The sequence below is a fragment of the Sprattus sprattus genome, assembly GCF_963457725.1.
Source record: "Sprattus sprattus genome assembly, chromosome: 21".
Classification (NCBI taxonomy): Eukaryota; Metazoa; Chordata; class Actinopteri; order Clupeiformes; family Clupeidae; genus Sprattus; species Sprattus sprattus.
The window spans coordinates 12,046,270-12,067,023 of NC_137919.1; the positions used below are offsets into that span (position 1 = coordinate 12,046,270).

Below are 20,754 nucleotides of genomic sequence, written 5' to 3' on the forward strand. Positions count from 1 at the left end.
TGTTTGTTTTGTTTTGTCTCTTATTTAAAAAAAGAAAGAAATCTGAGTGAAAACACCTATTGTGGGCATTTACGCATCATGACTGAAATTGGAAGCAGACAGCCTGTCCTGATTGGGCTCTTTTGTTGGGCCCGCCCCCCAAAAGCTACAGGTTTAGCCAACTAGAGAACATCGGCGAGTCAGGTCCACGTTGCTGGAGCTCAGTCCTCTGGATTCTGATAGGCCGGCGTTGGCATCCTGTGAGGAGCAGAGGGTGTGAGAGTGAGAGGGAGCTAAAGTTTGGGACTGTGTGAATGTGTGTGTATGTCTGTGAGTGTGTGAGTGAGTGTGTGTGTGTGTGTGTGTGTGTGTGTGTGTGTGTGTCTGTGGGAGGGTGCACATACCTGTGATTGCTCTTCGGCACTCTTGTTGAGGAAGTTGAGGGAGCTGGCTCTCTTCATACTTTAATACACAGAGATACGAACAGTTAGTCCTTTCAAACGTACACAAACTCACACCGCTCAACAAACTGCCTCACTTAACAACACCAACACACACACACACACACACACACACACACACACACACACACACACACACACACACACGTCTGTTGTTGTAAGACCTTCCCAATAGATTTCTAGATCACACACACTCACTCGTTCTCGAACACTCTCACAAACACCCAACATCTGTCGCTCTAGGGACCTTCTTCCTGATAGATTTTTAGACCACACTCACACATTCACTCACACTCACTCTCTCGCACACACATACACATTCACTCACACTCTCTCTCACACACACACACTCACCCAGCGTTGCGAGGCTCCTGAGGCCCACTGCCCTGTAGTTTCTTGACCAGCATCTCACTGCTGCGTCTCAGAGCATCACGAATCTTCCCAAAGGAACCACTACGACGCAGAGAGCCACTGCCATCCTACACACACACACACACACACACACACACACACACACACACACACACACACACACACACAAGAAAGAAAAGGAGGTGTGAATCTCTGTGGATTAGTGAAAGAAAGGGTGTTTAATATGTGCAATGCAAACAAAGCAAGTTGAATTTGAATTGAGATAGAAAACAAACAATGGGCCCTAGTTACGTTGACGGGGAAATGAAAACAAACAATGGGCCCTAGTTACGTTGATGGGGAAATGAAAACAAACAATGGGCCCTAGTTACGTTGATTGGGAAATGAAAACAAACAATGGGCCATAGTTACGTTGATGGGGTAATGAAAACAAACAATGGGCCCTAGTTACGTAGATGGGGAAATGAAAATAAACAATGGGCCCAAATTACGTCAATGAGGAAATGAAAACAAACAATGGGCCCTAGTTACGTCAATGGGGAAATGAACTGGGCCCTAGTAACGTTGATGGGGAAATGAAAACAAACAATGGGCCCTAGTTACGTCGAATGGAAATAAAAAAAAACAATGGGCCCTAGTTACGTCGATAGGGAAATGAAAACAAACAATGGGCCCTAGTTACGTTGATGGGGAAATGAAAACAAACAATGGGCCCTAGTTACGTTGATGGGGAGATGAAAATGAGCAAAGCAACAAGCAACTCTGCCATGCATGAACTAAAGCTCATTTAATAACTTGGCTAAATCATTTTGCTGATTTAATACCAAGAGCAAGATCCTAAACGCAAGGATGGGTGGGTCAGCTTTAGCTCAAGCACAAAGGACTGTGACATCAATGAAATGAACAAGTGAAGAAAGAGTGAGAAACAGACATACGGGAACAAAAAGAGGATGATCAACAAACTAGAACAGAAAAGAACAGGCTGGTGAATATTTTTGGCCAGAGAGACACTAACCCCGTTCCACTCGGCCTCGTCGCCCTCGCAGTCACCACGCTGTCCCCCCGGGCCGCTCTGGCAGTCACGGCTCTGGCGTCGCTCGCCCCCCCCCACACCCCCGTCTTTCAGCAGCTCCACCACCTTACTCTGGTTTATGGCATCAATGCCCTGAGAGAGGGAGAGAGAGAGGGGGGGGGGGATAGATAGAGAGAGAGAGAGAGAGAGAGAGAGAGAGAGAGAGAGAGAGAGAGAGAGAGAGAGAGAGAGAGATTGATTGATAGGTAGTTGAACAGACAGATAGACAGGTGTTCTTCCAGTGTCCTTGTAATGGCACTGTTTATAGTCTACGATGTGTGTGTGTGTGTGTGTGTGTGTGTGTGTGTACCTGCTTGCGGTTCTTGGTAGCACACTCTTCCAGGGTCTCTGCAGCCTCCAGCTTACCCTGACGGCGGTACAGCGCCCCCAAGCTCTTCAGAGTGGTATTGACCGTAGGACTACTCAATGGATCAAAGGCCGGAGAGAGAGAGAGGGAGAGACAGAGAGAGAGGGAGAGAGAAAGAGGGAGGGAGACAGAGAGAGGGAAAGAGAAAGGGGGAGGGAGAGTACAGAAACAAAAAGTGGGAGACAATAAGTATCTATTGCAGATTTCTCTCTACATCAAAGAATGACCTTGGCCTCTGTGTCACACACACACACACACACACACACACACACACACACACACACACACACACACACACACACACACACACACACACACACACACACACACACACACACACACACACACACACACACACACACACACACACACACACACACACACACACACACACACACACACACAGCCTCACCTGTCAACCTTGCAGGCTTTATGCCAGCTTCCGTACTCTCCATAGGGACCGGAGTCCTTCCTCTTACCCTGCAGAGAGGGATCAATAATTCAACATTACTGTGCATGCTTGAACACACACACGGTCATACACACACATGCACACACATTAACCTTCATGAAATGTTAACATTGTCATTAACACACAGAGCATCCACACACATGAAGAAACATGTTCATCCACGCACATGCACACACACACGCACATGCACACACGCACGCACACACACACAGACATGGATGCACACACACATACATGTGCACGCACACACAGACATGGATGCACACACACATACATGTGCACGCACACACAGACATGGATGCACACACACACACACACACACACACACACACACACACACACACACACACCATCCCTCCCATCATTAAGGGGCATTTGGTGCTTAGTAGTCCTGCTAAACTACCCTCTCGCCCTCTAACTCACCTTGGTCTCCTCCCTCTCCTCCGCATGCATCCAGATGGGCTTGTTGTCATCTGCAGAAGGGGTGGAGGGTGTTACTCAACCATATAACATGCGTGTGTGAGTGCGTGTGTGAGTGTGTGTGTGTGTGTGTGTGTGTGTGTGTGTGTGTGTGTGTGTGTGTGTGTGTGTGTGTGTGCTGTTGTTGTTCTCATTTGCAGGATGGGTGGAGTGTGTTACTCAACCATCACCACTCAGCTGCTCTGAGGCCACACTTACATTTTTGTTATGCAACCATATAACGTGTGTGTGTGTGTGTGTGTGTGTGTGTGTGTGTGTGTGTGTGTGTGTGTGTGGGGGGGGGGGGGGGGGTAGAGAGTGCCAAGCAAGTAACTAACAATTAGTATGTACACACACACACACAACAGTTAAGATGTCCTCAGCATAACACTAGCCATGTTAACCACCCCCCGCTGTTCTCACTCTACACACACACCCCCGCTGTTCTCACTCTGCTTTGGGACTTTTGAGACTTACTCAGCATCACTCTACACACCCGCTACACACCCACAACCCGCTTACCCCTCTGCTCTCCTCTGCTCTGCTCTCCTCTCCATCCCCCTCTCCTCTCCTCACTGATGCCTACGTCACTTCATTTACTTTAACTTTATTATGCATAGAAATACAGTAGAAGCATATTTCCATTAGGCAAAGCAAATTACAAGTTGCTATACTGGTGTGTGTGTGTGCGTGTTTGTGTATGTGCGTATGTTTGTATGTGTTTGTGTATGTTTGTATGTGTGTGTGTGTGTATGATGCTGAACTCACTGTTGACAGATCCAAACTCCTTCTCGTGGGCGCGGGTCAGAATCTCCTTATACAGACACTCAGCATCCTTAAACTTGCTCTGCTTCAGATAGCAGGTGGCCTGGAGACACACAACACACACACACACACACACACACACACACACACACACACACACACACAGACACAGACACAGGTTCACATCAGGCCCAGAGAGAGAAAGAGAAAGAAAGAGCGAGTCTCCTAGAGATAAGAAATGCCTGCCAGGGTTCTGAACTGTAGCTGAACTCAGCTTACTTAGAGTACCATCATGAACAGCTGCTGACAGCTAATGTGTGTGTGTGTGTGTGTGTGTGTGTGTGTTCCAACTGTCTCAGGTCATCTCCACTCATGTGTGTGTTCACCTTGTTAGATAATCTTCTCCCACACATATGGTCATAGCTCTATTCATAATTTGGGGGTACGTTAGGGTCGTTGGGGTCAAGGTCAGGGTCAGGTGCTCACCAGGTTGTTCTTGGTCTTGGCCACGTTAGGGTCGTTGGGGTCAAAGGTTAAGGTTAAGGTCAGGTGCTCACCAGGTTGTTCTTGGTCTTGGCCACGTTGGGGTCGTCGGCGCCCAGCTTGCTCTCGTAGATCTCCAGGGCGCGGCGGTAGTAGTACTCCACCTCCTCATACTTGCCCTGGTTCTGGCACAGCAGCGCCAGGTTGTTCAGCTGCTTCGCCACGTCAGGGTGGTACTTCCCCAGCACCTACACACACGCACACACACACACACACACAAATGAAAGTGATTGTAGAGATGCAAATGCGTGTACAGATGCAAAATAAGTGTAAACCTGTGGAATCGTCTCTGTGCCGACGCTGTTGATTTGACAACTTTTGTTACGTCATTCATTTCTGGATTTGCTTAAATCGAAACTTGTTGCTTCCATAAGTCACAATGTCACAGCGGTATGCCTGGGTTATATTTTAGAATGTATTAAATACATGACTGTCAATACACATATCTGATCATCTGTCAAATGAGTATGCATAAAAGTTTCACGTTTTTAGATAATGTTTTTAAATGTCGAACACAAATGTAGTTGTTCTGTTACTAACAAAGCAGCATATAATAAATTCCACTGTAACGTTTCTTGTCTTTACTGAAGACATCAACGTCAGCTTAAGTCCAAAGATGCTTCCGGTACCTTCTCTCGGATCTCCAGGGCCCTCTTGCAGAGGGGCTCAGCCTCCTTGTACTTGCCCCTCTTGCCGTAGAGCACCGCCAGGTTGTTGAGCGTGGCGGCCACGGCAGGGTGGTCTCGGCCCAGGGTCTTCTCCCGGATGGCCAGGGCGTCGTTCAGCAGGTGGGCCGCCTCTTTGTACTTGTTCTGGTCCCTGGATGGAGGAGGACGAAGAGGAGGAAGAGGAGTTAAAGACTTAGATGGAGGGTCCAACTCAGCACATCACAAGTTTGCGAAGAAAGACGCATCGAGCAGAAGGGAAGGGGTGTGTCATTTATGTGTTTGTCACAAGACACAGAAGGTGAAGGATGTCAGAGTGTCTAACTCTGGTCCCTGACAGGGGAAATTAAGCCATTAGCAGACATTTTATTCAACTAAAAGCTAGTTATAAGGACATATTCCGACTCAATTGTACCAATCATATTTGAGATTGAGCATTACCACAACATAGTTTTATCACTGAGTTTAGTCTGTAAACGCTGTAAAAGAGGTTCAGCTGATTCATCAGATATTATATTACACGTAGAAGAACCTGGCCCTTGGAGGGTAGTCAAAAGCAGGCATTCATTTAAGCAGTGGCCTCCTCCCCACAGGGCACCTCCTCACAGGGGCATGTTCACACAATCATTCAGGCCCACGCCTGCATCTCAACCCAGAGGAGCTGAAAACACTGACGCAATTAGCATTTCATGTCAGTCGGATCTCTAGAGAGACAAACGTGCATATTTGGTCACCTGGGTACTCATAATATTCCCTTATAACATAAACATCATATCCCATAATATACACAACATACCCTTATAACATAAATAACACATCCCATAATATACATAACATACCCTTATAACATACATAACATGGCCGATCTAGACGAGCCCTAACTGGCTCCTAGCCCTGGACAGACCAACCCTGAATGCTGTAAACAAGAGTCTTACTCCATACATCAGCAGACAATGCACAAATGACATGGAGAGTTAAGTATCTGCAGTTTGCCAGAAGCACTCTGAGTTCTAACGAGCCGGGAGGATCCTGAAGCACTCTGAGTTCTAACGAGCCGGGAGGATCCTGAACAATTTGTCCCCTCTGTGGCCTTTGGGAGGGCAGACCAAACGCTCACATAAGCCCTTTAGATTGAATCCATTTACAGAGCGCAAAGATTACAGCAGGAAGCAGGTCACTGGTCGTTCAGACGTGTCTCAAATTGGAGATTATCCAGAATTTTAGTCTATATAGTAATATTTTGCAATTTGGTGATGCTTTAATTATCAAATGGGTACATTTGGGCCTTTTTAGCCAAATATAGCATTTCTTGCCATTCAAAGGGGTAGCTGGACCAACTATGTGAGGTATGGAGACTTCAGACAATTATGGTTTCCCATAGTAGATTAAATGGCCCTCTCTCAAAAATAACAACGCAACCCATGAGGAGGTTGCTTGTTACTGATGCTGTAGGAAGCCTCCACTCATGCAGAAAAGAGATGGCTGAGGTACGCTGAACCAGGACATCACAGATGGCTGAGGTACGACTGAACCAGGACCTCACAGGTTGAGATGGCTGAAGAACACTCAACCAGGACATCACAGATGGCTGAGGAACTCAACCAGGGCATCACAGATGGCTGAGGTACGACTGAACCAGGACATCACAGATTACCAGAACATTTCGTTCTGAACTTTTGAGACTGTTGCATGCCGAGTCGAGGGTGCTGTCTCCCCTCTATAAACTAGAAATGATCGAAGCTAGGCTGCTCACCTGTAGACCAGGGCCAGGATGTTGAGCATGGTGGCCACATCAGGGTGGTCGTGTCCGGAGGTCTTCTCCAGGTCCTCCAGCGCCTGCTTGCACAGCGGCACGGCCACCTCGTAGCGGCCCTGCGAGGCGTACTGGATCACCAGGTTGTGGAGGGTCCGCAGGCGGGCCGGGATCTCGTAGCCGCCCTGCTGCGCCGCCACCTCCCCGCTGGGTTGGTCTACGGGACACACAGAGGTCAAAGGTCATACGGGATCATGAGTATCACTGAGTTTTTTTTACAAAATCAGAGAAGAGCAGAAAAATGAACGACAGTCACAGATGATAGACCAGAAGGCAGACATGCATATGGATGAGAATGAATGACAAACATACCAAGAGAAGGAGTGAGAGATGAGAGAGAGATAGAGAGAGAAAAAAACACAGAAAGACATACATAAAGAAAGCCGGGAATAAAGAAACAAACGACATACTGAATGAAACGCAGGAAAGGGAAATACAGAGAGAAAGAACAAAAAAGGACAGAAAGAACAACAAAGGAATGGAAGAACAAGAGAGCGACAGAAAGAGAGAAGGATAATCTCGTCCGTACTGGGGCCCTGCTCGTCGTCGTTGGGGAAGAGGTCGTCCAGGTTGTCCTTGCTGTTGTCGCTGGTCCTCTCCTCGCAGGGCGACGCGTCCTCGTCCAGCTTCTTGATCTGGTTCATGAACTCCAGGTGCTTCTTCTCCTCCTCCAGCTGCGCCACGCTCTGCTCGCTGCGCTGCAGCTTCTGCTGCGTGCTGGCCAGCTCGTCCCGCAGCCACTGGTTCTCCTGGCACAGGCGTCGCACCTGCGCCCGCAGCTTCTGCTTCTCCGACTCCACCGCGCTCAGGTGGCCTGACAGTGCAATGATCACCTGGGGAGAGGGAGGGGAGGGGAGACCAGTGTTATTAAACTATGGTCACCTGGGGAGAGAGAGGGGGATAGGGACCAGTGTTATTAAACTATGGTCATCTAATCATTAAGTGAGAGAGTGGGTATCTCTCCCCTTACTGCTTTCCTCTTATCACCACAGTATTGGCATCAATAAATCAAGGGATGTTTGAAATGTGTCTGGGATTCACCGCCAGTAAGTGACTCAATATTAACTAACATGCATAAACCCTCTGCAACTTGACTGTAACTTACTAGCAATTTCTTGTGTAGGACCTGCATAATGAATTATAAAGCCATGCTTCCTTCATGACCTGGACCAGTATGACAATAGGCACCCCCCACACCCTCCGCTAACCCTCCACTCCCTGGGTTACCTGCGCCTCTCCCAGGCCCAGCTCGATGGCCTCCAGACTCTTGCGCAGCAGGCCAGACTTCTCCTGCGCGGCGGCGGGCAGCTGGGTGCACTTCTCCCGCTCGGCGGCGGGCAGCGGGGTGCAGTCCAGCATGGAGCCCAGCAGCTGGTTGTGCTCGCCACGCAGAGTCTCCAGGCCCTGCATCACCGCCTTGGTGTTCAGCACGATCTCGTCCTGGCTCAGGCGCTCCAGGGTCTCCTCACGAGGGTACACCATGGTGGACATCAGCCGGGGGGCTCTACACTCCTCTGGCAGACGGGCTGGTGGAGGAGTGAAGAAGGGGAGAGATGGAGAGAGAGAGAGAGAGAGGGAGAGAGAGAGAGAGAGAGAAAGAGAGAGATAGAGAGAGAGGGGGGAGAGAAAGAGAAAGAGAGAGAGAGAGAGGGGAGGGACAGAGAGACAGGGGAGAGAGAGAGAGGAAGAGGGTATGCAAACAGGGGTACAGGAAGTAGGGAAAAACAGATGAGAAGAAAAAGAAAAGAACCAGCAAGAGAGGCCGAAAGATGAAAGAGTTGAGGTGAGGAGAGGAGAGGAGAGGAGAGACAAAATAACTGATGTTGATTTGACACTGTAAAGAGGCAGGCAAAGAGCAAACAGTCTGGTGTCTATATTCGAGGCAATTAGCGCCCAGTCTCATTTTATAGGACCATAAAACATACATCTGCTGCTGTGATTCACAAACGCGACATATGACACACTAATTATTGCCTCTCTGCCAACCATACATTCCGGCCAATCAGCTCTGTTAAATATTGTATGACTAAAATGCGGTCACAATTATTCACTTTCTGAATCACTTCCCACAAGCTCAGGCACCCGAGCGCCAAAACACCCTTGTGCCGACGCTGCAAAACGCCCCCGGACTGACCGCTACGCCAGTTTGACAGATGATCGCTCAAACGGAAATTGACAAAACCAAAAGGGCATAAAGGACTTTTGCGGGTGCTGCGGACACCAAGAAATCAGCCAGCCAACCCCCGAGTCCACACACCCATTAACTTATTTCTATGGAGCTTTGAAGTATTACAGTCACTGGTTGCTGAAAGCAATATCAGTAGCCCTTCATCACCATTTAAAGAGCTAATGTTCTAACAGTTACTCTGCACCACTAGCGCAATCATTCAGCTCTAAGAGGTCCGATCCAAGGGACCTGGTAATAAGTAGGTTAACTGTAAACAAAGCAGGTGTTATGGATTCCATACTAACTATGCTGTTGGCACCGATGCTGAGGGAAGACCAAGCGCCAAAAACACTTGTTTGGAGGAGGTAAAGAACTCACGTGGATCTTCAGATAGAAGACTAAATGTGCAGTTACTTGGCGTCGCCTATTCTTATCTTGAAACAACATTCGAGGGTGAGAGCGCACTCCGATGTAAACAAACTGGTTGTCTGCTGCAGCGGATGGCAGCCTACTGACTGCGCAGCGAATCTCCGTGCTCAGAGACCTCACCTAGTGGTGGCCGAGCACCTGAGATTCTCGGCTCTCGCCACCAGGAGGCCCTCGCCCACACCCTCCCTCCCTCTCCGTCTACTGACTGCAATGCACCAAGAGAGGGTGCCGTAATATCCATCCAACGGGAGAGAGATGAGAGGTCTGAAACACCAGTTTAATCCGGGATGTCGGGTATAAATAAGAAAAACTCTGCTTTAAATGATATATTTCTAACATCACAAAAACTATAATAGCCGAAATAGCCGGTTAACGTAGCATAAGCTATAGGCTAATGAAATGAGGGGTCAGTGTACAAGAGCCAAACTTGATGAGATGACTAGCATCAAGGTGACCGATCGGACGACTTTCACTTCCAGTCGCTCACATTCTCACATCACACTGTAGCCTATAGTTCTGTTTCCTCCACAGCCCATTCGTGTTACCGCATGAGCCAGCTTCACCATCCCATTCTATTTGTAAACACGTCGTGCCAATTCGCCGGCTAAGATCGTGCCTATGTAAGACTGATTGTGTAACAACCTAATGTGCAACTGCGGACGATACTGTGCTTTACTGTGTCATTTCACGACGTGCTGTTTTAAACGGTAAGAAAGAGAGGGAAAACATACGCCTTTACCAAGGCCAAAGCAAGAGTCCGCTCATTTGTGACATTGTATCAAGTTGGAGATACATTTCACCCGCCCGAGGGCAATGTCAACAGCCTGTGTAAATGAGTCTAGAATTCACAGCTACCTTTTCACAAATTAAATATTACTTGAATTACAAGACGAATCACAAATATAATGTCGTTGAAGTATCAGGTGGCAAATTCATCGAAGATGTGCTACCTACGAAGATGCCATGTAATTAGGGATGAGTGCACGCTCATGTTTTTAGCCGGTAGGCTAGCCACCGTCTCACTGGCCGCTGGAACAAAGCCTGACCTACTGATGGGATGCCCAGCTTGCATCATCGCTCGGTCCACACCAACACGACACCACAACGCTCGGCCTTTGCTATCTAAAATACGACCCAGACATATGCCCATATAGGCTACGACAACAAAACAGCTTAATGATCTATTAGTAATCCAATGCAATTTAATCAGTAGCCAAGAATACATACCTTTATCTCCACGTTAGGAACACCGGCAATAAGTTCAGATCACTTTGAAGGCGTGAAAAGCTCGATAAGACCTGTTTTCAAAGAGAGGGTAGGCTTAGTTGCAGGGTGGTTAAATAATGTAACGACGGCTCGTATATCACGCGAATTCGTGGAGATACATTGTAAAGAATAACACTAGCATGGCTAGCTAATGCGAGTAAACCCGTTAGGAATTAGTCAGCCAAGTAGTTTCTATCCTATCGGCCTGTTGACGAACCTCAAACTCAGCGGCGCTCACTAGGCTGTAACAAAGCTCACAGTGCGGGACGTTTTTAATTCATCCATTCTGGCCCTTTAGCTGTTAGTTGATCCATGTAAAAGTAGGCTAGTCTCGGTTGTTTTCTTTATTCCTGCACTCGCTGCGTGGAGGCAAGGATGACAGCAGGAAGCTGAAAATGGCTGGAGCGTAAACGCTCCTAGAATCCACAGGCTTTTCTGGCCGGCGCGCTGACATCATCCAAGAGCCAGCCCACTACCCAACCAGCGCCACCCACCCCACCCAGCGCCACCCACCCCACCCAACCCCACCCCGCCCCGCCCTGGATGAGGATGAGCCGGGCGGGGGAATCATATGGGGGGAATGGCCTTGGAGAGGTAAGATACCATCCCAGGATGGCGTATGATTGTGTACTTGAAATCCACAGATACTTTGCATTATTTTGTATTACCAATTGTATACTGCTATATTTGCAGTATATGGACTCACCAGTGGCGGCTCCTGAAAAAAATCTCAGGGGGGGCAATTTTTTGATAATGATTAACCCTCCTATTATGTTTGGGATCAATTTGACCCCGTCCCCATTCAATGTTTAACGTCTCTAAATAAATGATTGACATATTTTGCTCCATATTTAATGACTTTTCCTTATAGGGACAACTGGGTAAACACAAAATTAACATGATATGTTTTCAATGTCCTGTACACATGCTTTACACATAGGTGTTGTTTGGGGTCAATTTGACGCCCAGGCTGTTTTAATTGTATATAATATATATATAATTTCCATGCTGTGGCGGGGCAATTGTATACTGCTATATTTGCAGTATGGACTTACTGAAAAACACCTAAACTAGACCTTCAGCACAAATGGTCTCTTCTACATGTAGCCTACATTAAAGCACTGCACAAGTGCTTTAGGCTTCCTACTTTATAGTACTGCACAAGTGCTTTAGGCTTCCTACTTTATAGCACTGCACAAGAGCTTTAGGCTTCCTACTTTATAGCACTGAACAAGAGCTTAAGGCTTCCTCCTTTGCAACAGATTAATTAAAGTACATTTTTACATGGCTACGGAAAGCTATATTAGTTCAGGTTTGTATATTTATATTAGTGTCACTCTTTTCTTTTTGTTACCGTCATTGCAGGACAGTGAAAACCTGGACGTGCCTCTTCCAAAACAAACTACAAGACCATTCAATACATGAACTACATCCTGGCTGAAGCAATGGCTTTTAACAATAGTTCCAGTCTAGCAGGCATGTAGCCTATGCTGAGGAATAGGCAGGTTAACTATGCTTATGCTATGCATTTTATGTATTCAATTTTTATAATTTTAATAATCATTTTGATCATTATACTGATTTTTTGCACTATATCTGAGTTTTTAAATGTTTCTTTTATGTCTATTTTTATGTGCATGTAATTTATTTGTGCACGCAATGTATTAGCTGTAAAACACTTTGAGCTGCATTCTTTTGCATGAAAGGTGCTATATAAATAAAGTTGTATTATTATTATTATTACTACTAGAGATTAGACAAGGCCTACTGTCAGCCTCACAGTGGAGTTGACTAGAGATTCAGAGCCTTAATAAACTCTACCTCAAGGCCTACTGTCAGCCTCACAGTGGAGTTGACTAGAGATTCAGTGCCTTAATAAACTCTACCTCAAGGCCTACTGTCAGCCTCACAGTGGAGTTGACTAGAGATTCAGAGCCTTAATAAACTCTACCTCAAGGCCTACTGTCAGCCTCACAGTGGAGTTGACTAGAGATTCAGTGCCTTAATAAACTCTACCTCAAGGCCTACTGTCAGCCTCACAGTGGAGTTGACTAGAGATTCAGAGCCTTAATAAACTCTACCTCAAGGCAGGTCCACTAGAGATTCAGAGCTTTTATCAACTCTACCTCAAGGCCTACTGTAAGCCTTGTAGCACTGGGCTCAATAAATAGAGTGGAAATGCCCACATGACAGAATGTTGGTCTCTTACATGCATTCTGCAGTTTACATATACAGTATCTCTTATTAAAATATGAACAAATGCAGAAAAACATCTGATGGAAAGGATTGCGTTGCTCAGAAATATTGGTAAATGGCATATTTTCATTGTCTCTGCCATATGATATAGTTGCTCTAGAGGTGTTTTTAATTTTTCACAACAAAAATGACATCCTGCAGCTTTAAATGTCCTGCATGTATGTGAATGGAGGGAGGGGCCCAGTTCTGATAGGACACTCAAACATCTTACATAAAGCAACGCGATCCTCTCTTAGCAATAACTTCTGACCAATGAAGAGAGCGTTTTCTTTTTTTTATTCTTAAAAAAAAGAACAAACAGTTAACATGTCCACATGTCTCCATCCCGTGTCATTTTTCGTATTGACAACTCAATTATGAAAAAAGCAGTACTACAAAACCATGTTAAATAAAAAAGAAAACATTGAAAAGAAAACAGGTAATATTACAAGCACTTCTTCATGATATGTACACGCATTGTTGCTTATAGGCAAAGAGGCAGATGGCTAAAAATGGCAGAACACCACAGTGTGCACTAAATTATACTTGTCACGTCCAAAAGCTTGGTTGAATGTCTGTTGCAATGTTTCTTTTTCAGATGCTCAATCTTACAGCTTAACATTACACCAATCAAATAACCGCATTAGTTACCTTATGCTGCAATCAAATCTTCTCTGGAGGGCATTTTCTGGAACATTTCTTAAAAGAGTTCGAAGCTTGTGATGAAAACCTTAGAGAACGTAACTGATGTGATCTGGTCTCTATGCTTTAGATACTACCACAAATATAAGAGCAGTCAAGGACAGAATGCGATGTGATGTGGAGAAGACTGGGTTACTAGAACTCAGCCTGTGTGCTTTTTAGTCTGTGCACCTCTCAAATACCTCCTTGGACCAAAAATGAAAATTTTGCCCACCATTGAATCACATAAACAGATACGTACACAGGTACTGGTAGATCAGGAAGGGCGACAATGAAAAAGACTAACAACTGTAGAAAAGCATGTGGAGGAAAAAAAGTATTATGAAAGACTGAGAGATAAACAGAGAGAGAGAGAAGACAAAAGGCTGATGACAAAACAGGTTTAAGATGGGATTTCAATCAATTTGGGATTGAAACGAATGCTACTCAAGCGGAAAAACATATCCCACATTACCCAATCACACGTCACATTGAAAACACTGAACATCAACACTTAACGCCGCCCAACCCTGACACGAGTGGTGGTGCTAATGTAACATCTGAATGTACTGGCAGTGATTTCTCCTTCAAATTCCCCATCTCCCTTAATGAGACGTGAGACACCTTGACTCCCTTATTGAGGCGTGAGACACCTTGACTCCCATTCCCCACCTCCCTTATTGAGAAGTGAGACGCCTTGACTCCCATTCCCCACCTCCCTTATTAAGGCGTGAGACGCCTTGACTCCCATTCCCCACCTCCCTTATTAAGGCGTGAGACGCCTTGACTCCCATTCCCCACCCCTTTAATGGAGGACTATCTGGTACTGCTGAATCTCATCTCCGTACAGCACTGAGCTCAAGCCCACCCTTGCAGAGGTCTGCTTCTAGCCCTTGAGTTCTGACAGCAGAGTGACTGGCTCCTTTGTACAGAAGTCGTTAGGTCGGAAGGTTTTAAACGTCAGTGTTCGGGGGCATGAAAGACGTTTTTTTTTCTTTTTTTAAGCCCAAAGATCCCTGAAATCACCTGGCCATAGTTTTGATGGACAACAGTGGGAGAGCGAGAGACAGATAGAAAGAGATGGAGAGAGAGAGAGAGAGAGAGAGAGAGAGAGAGAGAGAGAAAGAGAGACAGCGTGTGGTAGTTACTGGCACCACAATCAGGCAATTCTACCAATATATCCTCAGACTTGGCAAAGAGACGGAGTCATTGAATAGCAGCTGTAGGCTGTAATGTTTTCACTCCACTCTCATTTACACCCTGCTCTTCTCCTGGCGGGAGAAGAACGACCGGCCCGCTGATTAACACCACTGGCTGTGAAGCACTTTATAACCTAACAGCGCTTCCATTAGGGCAGGGGGCCCACCACCACTCTTCCACTCGACTAAGTTGCATTTGCGGGCTTTTTAACTGGATAACAGAAACCCACCATCAATGTCCAGCCTCCTGTTGAGGGGGTCTTCTGGAAGAAAGAAAGAGAGAGAGAGAGAGAGAGAGAGAGAGAGAGAATGAGCCGAGTTGCTAAGTGTCTGGTGAGCTCCAAGTGTCTTTGAACTACATCATTACGTGACATTAAGTGACAGAGAAAGGGTAAAGGGAGGGAGGGAGAGAGAGAGAGAGAGAGAGAGAGAGAGAGAGAGAGAGAGAGAGAGAGAGAGAGAGAGAGAGAAAGACTCTATACAGCAATACTGCAGAGGCTGTAATTCTAATCGCCCGACACTTCCTGACACTGATAGCTCATATTGACCTATGTGGACATTAATACTATCTTTGTTTTGTTCCTTTCCTTTGTCTCCGTCTCGTTTTCCTCTCCAAATAATACTATTAATCATGTGTCAGCGAGAGAAACAGGGTTGCTATGGAGATGACCCCGGGTCAAGCCATCACTGACACCAGAGAGTGTTGTCGTTTTTTAAAGGTCACATCTGTGTGTATGTGTGTGTGTGTGAGGCCTATGCATTCTGATGCAGCAGGAAAGCATTAAGACACACACACACACACACATGCACACATAGGAGTTGTACATTCAGGTCATGCTCATCTCTAGGATGGGCAAGTTGCGTTTGTTTTTGGATGTCGTTGATTAAAGGGAGAGGTCAAATTCTTTTTGACACATGGTGGCTTGCCTGCCATAACACCCAAGGGGTTGCTTAGTGTAACCAGAGGTCACCAGGGGGTCATGTACCAGAACACACCTAAGGCTAAAATATCACACTTTAAAAAAGTAAATTCAGAGACATACACACTTAGTAAAACTCACAACATACACGCACACAAACACACACACACACACACGCACACATGTTCGCACACTGTAACTTACTTGGCACGACATGTCCATAGATATTCTTATTTTTGTTCCACAACCACAATTTGAACAACTAAACAATTTCTGTTTCCACACGTTTGTGTCCACTCTAGTCACTGAACTATGACAGAACGGGTTACGACACCCCAGACACAACAACACACACAATACACACACACACACACACACACACACACACAGATGTGTCCACACTAGTCACTGAACTATGACAGAACGGGTCACGACACCCCAGACACAACAACACACACACACACACACACACACACAGATGTGTCCACACTAGTCACTGAACTATGACAGAACGGGTCACGACACCCCACACACAACACACACAACACACACATGGACATGTGGAGAGCTGCCAAACCATGATGCCACACCCTTGCTGATGTGTGTGTGAGTATGTGTGTGTGTATGTGTATGTGTGTGTGTGTGTGTGTGTGTGTGTGTGTGTGTGTGTGTGTGTGTGTGTGTGTGCAGGGGGGTGGGTAGGTGTAGTGAGGGGGCAGTTTGGAAGTTGCTACGGCAACAAACGTTGTGCTTTGGAAGGTTCACATAGCATATGTATTCATGGGAAAAGTTGTGCTGGGATTAAGTGCATAGCCAAACAACCAATAGGGAGCCAGCCCCAGTCCACCTGCGCTAAACCCAAAGCCTACGGCCCGCCTACAAAAAGGAAAAATGCGAACAAACTCAATCTCATAACAATAACAACATAAAGCTAAAACAACATATTTCAAAAGCTTGACAAAGACCATCTTTGTGTGTTTGAGCTACAAACAAACAAAAGATTTGGACTCCCGCTCATAAGGAGTCATGTCATGTCATGTCTTATACAGCTGCCCTAAGCCCTTACTTTGCATGTTTGATTACCATGTCTCTTTCTTATAGATGGCAGCCATTTTGTTTGCCAAACACCTACATGTGTACTGAGCACCACCTGCCCAACCACCCAAGTACTGCCAACTGTTTTAATCTACATTCTCATAAACTGTGATCTTTGGAGTAGTAACACAAGGAACAATAAAATGACTTTAACGGATCTTGCTTTTTTTCTTCTTCTTCTTTTTTTTTTTTAAAAGGCCACTTTTAAAAACATACCTCAGAGAAACGCATGGACAATCTCACTGGTTTATCTTAACTCCACCAACAGACGGAAAAGAGACAAATCTGACAAGAAGACCATTTAGCCAATAGAGACAGAGAAGAAGACCATCTAGCCAATAGAGATGCAGAAGAAGAAGACCATCTGGCCAATAGAGAAGCAGAAGAAAAAGACCATCTGGCCAATAGAGACGCAGAAGAAAAAGACCATCTGAAAAAGATCATCTGGCCAATAGAGACGGAGAAGAAGAAGACCATCTGGCCAATAGAGACGCAGAAGAAGAAGACCATCTGGCCAATAGGGACGGAGAAGAAGACCATCTGGCCAATCGAGACGCAGAAGAAGAAGACCATCTGGCCAATAGAGACGCAGAAGAAGACCATCTGGCCAATAGAGACGCAGAAGAAGACCATCTGGCCAATAGAGATGCAGAAGAAGAAGACATCTAGCCAATAGAGACTTACCAGTGAGTAAGTCTCAAACATGCAGTGGATGGGAGAGTCATTTTAAAAACACTGCATCCCAGAAAGTCCCTGTAGGATCTACTGCTTAGAGATAGCAGCCATAAGGGACAACATGCAGGTCTGGGACACAAAGCAGGAGATAGAGAGATACAGAGAGCTGGGACTCAGTAGCAGTATATGTGTGTGTGTAATCTGCCGTTCTGGACTTGGGTTCACAGCATTGTCTGCTTAGTTCATGCTGGACTATGAGGGGTTGGCATTTGGCTGGTCGGCAGTATTGTTTTTTGTGCTCTTATTTCCCCCCTTGCCTCGTAAGGTTACACTCAGTAAGAGAATCAGAGGACTGGGGGGTGGGTGGTGATGGCTTTTTAAATAAATTAAAGTGACAAAGCGCTATATATCCACCTCACACTGTATTACCACAAACACACACACAAATACAAACACAAAAAACACACACACACACACACACACACACACACACAGAATAAGTACCTCCCATCCCGCAGCCAAATAAAAACTCCAAGGACAAAAAAAAAAATAAACAGCATGTTAGAGAAGGCCCGCCATTGTAGTTCTGCTATGATTGGCTGACAGGCGGACCGGAGGCTCATGGTTGGCTGGGGGGGCTTTGGCGGGCTGCAGGAAGAGGCGGGTCTTAGGAGGGCGGCTTGGTGTAGCTGAAGAGGCCGATGGGAAGGTATTTGACGTGCGTGGGCCACTGGGCCGCCAACTGGAAGAACTTCACGTCGTTCCACTCCACACCGTCTATGGACACTGAGGAGGGGGAGAGCATGGGGGAGGTGAGAGGGAGAGAGGGAGAGGAGAGAGAGAGGAGAGAGATATGGGAGAGGGAGAGAAAGAGAGAGAGAGAGGAGAGAGAGAAGAGAGAGAGGAGAGAGAGATGGGACAGAGAGAGGAGGGGGAGAGGGAGAGAGAGATGGGAGAGAAAGAGAGACAGGGGGGGAGAGAGAGAGGAGTGAGAGAGAGAGAGAGGGGTGAGAGAGAGAGAGGGAGAGGGAAGGGGGGAGAGAGGGAGAGAGAGGGGGGGTGGAGAGGGCGAGAGAGAGAGGCATAAGTTAGAGGAGGGGAAGTTAGACCAGTGGATGGCATTTTTCCAACAGAAGTGACTGTGAAACTGACAATATGACAAATGACAAATTCTTTAGTTTAGAGGGCTAGATGATTCTACATAATACAATTCCTTGGAATTGGTATTCCATTCCATATAGTTAAATATATATTCACATATGTGTTCTATGTTCCATCTAAAGAACCCTGATAGGGAATAAGGGGGACTGATGACACTGAGGAGTTGTATCCTATAGCAACAAGACCTCGATCCTCACACCTACTCTGGGACTAGGGACTGAAAAGTGTGTGTTTGTGTGTGTGTGTGTGTGTGTGTGTGTGTGTGTGTGTGTGTGTGTGTGTGTGTGTGTGTGTGTGTGTGTGTGTGTGTGTGCGCGTGTGTGTGTGTGTGTGTGTGTGTGTGTGTGTGTGTGTGTGTGTGTGTGTGTGCGTGTGTTTGTTTGTGTGTGTGTGTGTGTGTGTGTGTGTGTGCGTGTGTTTGTGTGTGTGTGTGTGTGTGTGTGCGTGTGTTTGTGTGTGTGTGTGTGCGTACCTTTGAGGATGGTTGGCTGCTGTTTGGCAGAGCAAATAAGGCGACTGATGCCCTCGATCATCTGACTCTTGGAATCCATCTCCTTCTCACGCGGCTTTTTGCCCAGGAAGATAGTTGGGACTGTAGGGACAAGGGTTAATCGCTTACATTCTCCATGGTAACGTGCAGAATTAACCATATCTCTATGGTAACGTGCAGATTTAACCATAAGTGTATTTTAATAAGCGTGTGAACGTGCCAATGTCGGTCAGCAAGCAAGAGCTTTGATGTGAATGCAGGTGACTATGGCCATGTTAGCTTGTTAGCTTGTATCTCACTTGAGAAATGTTAAGATCGAAGTGGTGAAGCATCACCACATTCTGTGATGTCATTACCCAATTAGAGACTGAGTTGTTGCAGCAATATCAAGCATGCATGTGTTTATGTTTCCATCTATGTGTGTTTGTGTGTGGTTGTGTTTATGAGGGTGTAAATTATTTGAGTGTTGTTCTGATCAAGAGTATTTCTAGGTGTGTGCATGTACATGTGTATGTTAAAGTCACCGTTGTTGTTTACCTAAGAGTAAGTTGTGTTCTTGTTTACCTTAGAGTAAGTTGTGTTCTTGTTTACCTTAGAGTAAGTTGTGTTCTTGTTTACCTCAGAGAGAGTTGTGTTCTTGTTCACCTTAGAGTGAGTTGTGTTCTTGTTAACCTCAGAGTGAGTTGTGTTGTCTTGTTTACCTTAGAGTGAGTTGTGTTCTTGTTTACCTTAAGGTAAGTTGTGTTCTTGTTTACCTTAGAGTAGGTTGTGTTTCTGAGTGTACATTGATCTTGTTGTTTGTAGTATACATGTTATGTTCATGAACGTTCCTCAGAGTTATCTTTGTCATTCTCACCTTTCTTGTTCTTCTCTTTGGTCACCACGCTCATGGCCATGGTGCTGACCTGCTGCGCCTCGCTGGTTCCCCCTGGTGGCAGGCGGCTCACCTGCAGGCAGCGGAAGGCGCACTTGAGCGTGTTCTTGCAGCCGGTGTCACGGCGCTCCCCCTCACGCCGCTTCTCGGCCAGCGAGGCCAGCCAGTAGTCCACCTGCAGCCCGATGGCGTCCATCGCATGGGGCATGCTGGGACTCCTGGGGGAGGGGGAGGATCAGTTGATTGGTTAGAAGACAGGAAGAGGAAGTGGGATGGTGGTACAGGATTGGTTAAGAAACAGGAACGGGAAGGGTGGCACAGGATGGGTTAGGAGACAGGAAGAGGAATTGTGGAACCAGGTGGATGAAGGTTAAGACACAAAGTGAAAGGGGGTATTTCACACACACACACACACACACACACACACACACATAAACATACAGCATACACCCACTAACAGACAAGCACTCAAACAACAGATGCCTTGAGTCCACTTCTGCTACGTAATGCGTGTCCCTGTGTAGTTTATCCATGTCTGCATTCTATTCTGCATCTATCTCTCCACCATATCTCTCCAGTTCTGCCAGAACAAGT

General features: G+C 46.3%; 2 protein-coding genes across 2 annotated transcripts in view; both read right to left on the reverse strand.

The window, feature by feature from the left end:
• klc2 (kinesin light chain 2) lies at positions 1-11,117 on the reverse strand. The gene is made up of 15 exons (XM_080860008.1): positions 11,048-11,117; positions 10,792-10,862; positions 8,196-8,494; positions 7,498-7,801; positions 6,909-7,125; positions 5,120-5,309; positions 4,505-4,678; positions 3,951-4,050; positions 3,147-3,196; positions 2,664-2,731; positions 2,195-2,303; positions 1,828-1,977; positions 795-919; positions 384-441; positions 1-237 (listed from the first exon to the last, which is right to left on the reverse strand). The coding sequence occupies exons 3-15, from the start codon at positions 8,457-8,459 to the stop codon at positions 154-156; spliced, it is 1,893 nt and encodes a 630-aa protein (XP_080716134.1). The 5' UTR covers positions 8,460-8,494; positions 10,792-10,862; positions 11,048-11,117; the 3' UTR covers positions 1-153.
• Positions 11,118-18,302: 7,185 nt separating this feature from the next.
• The window catches only part of pacs1 (phosphofurin acidic cluster sorting protein 1), a gene marked incomplete at both ends in the record, with an annotated part of 57,346 nt that continues 54,894 nt past the window's right edge, over positions 18,303-20,754 (reverse strand). Inside the window, 3 exons of the mRNA XM_080859858.1 lie at positions 18,303-18,421; positions 19,269-19,388; positions 20,143-20,378. Coding sequence (XP_080715984.1) covers positions 18,303-18,421; positions 19,269-19,388; positions 20,143-20,378 — 475 coding nt within the window. The remainder of the gene's footprint in view (positions 18,422-19,268; positions 19,389-20,142; positions 20,379-20,754) is intronic.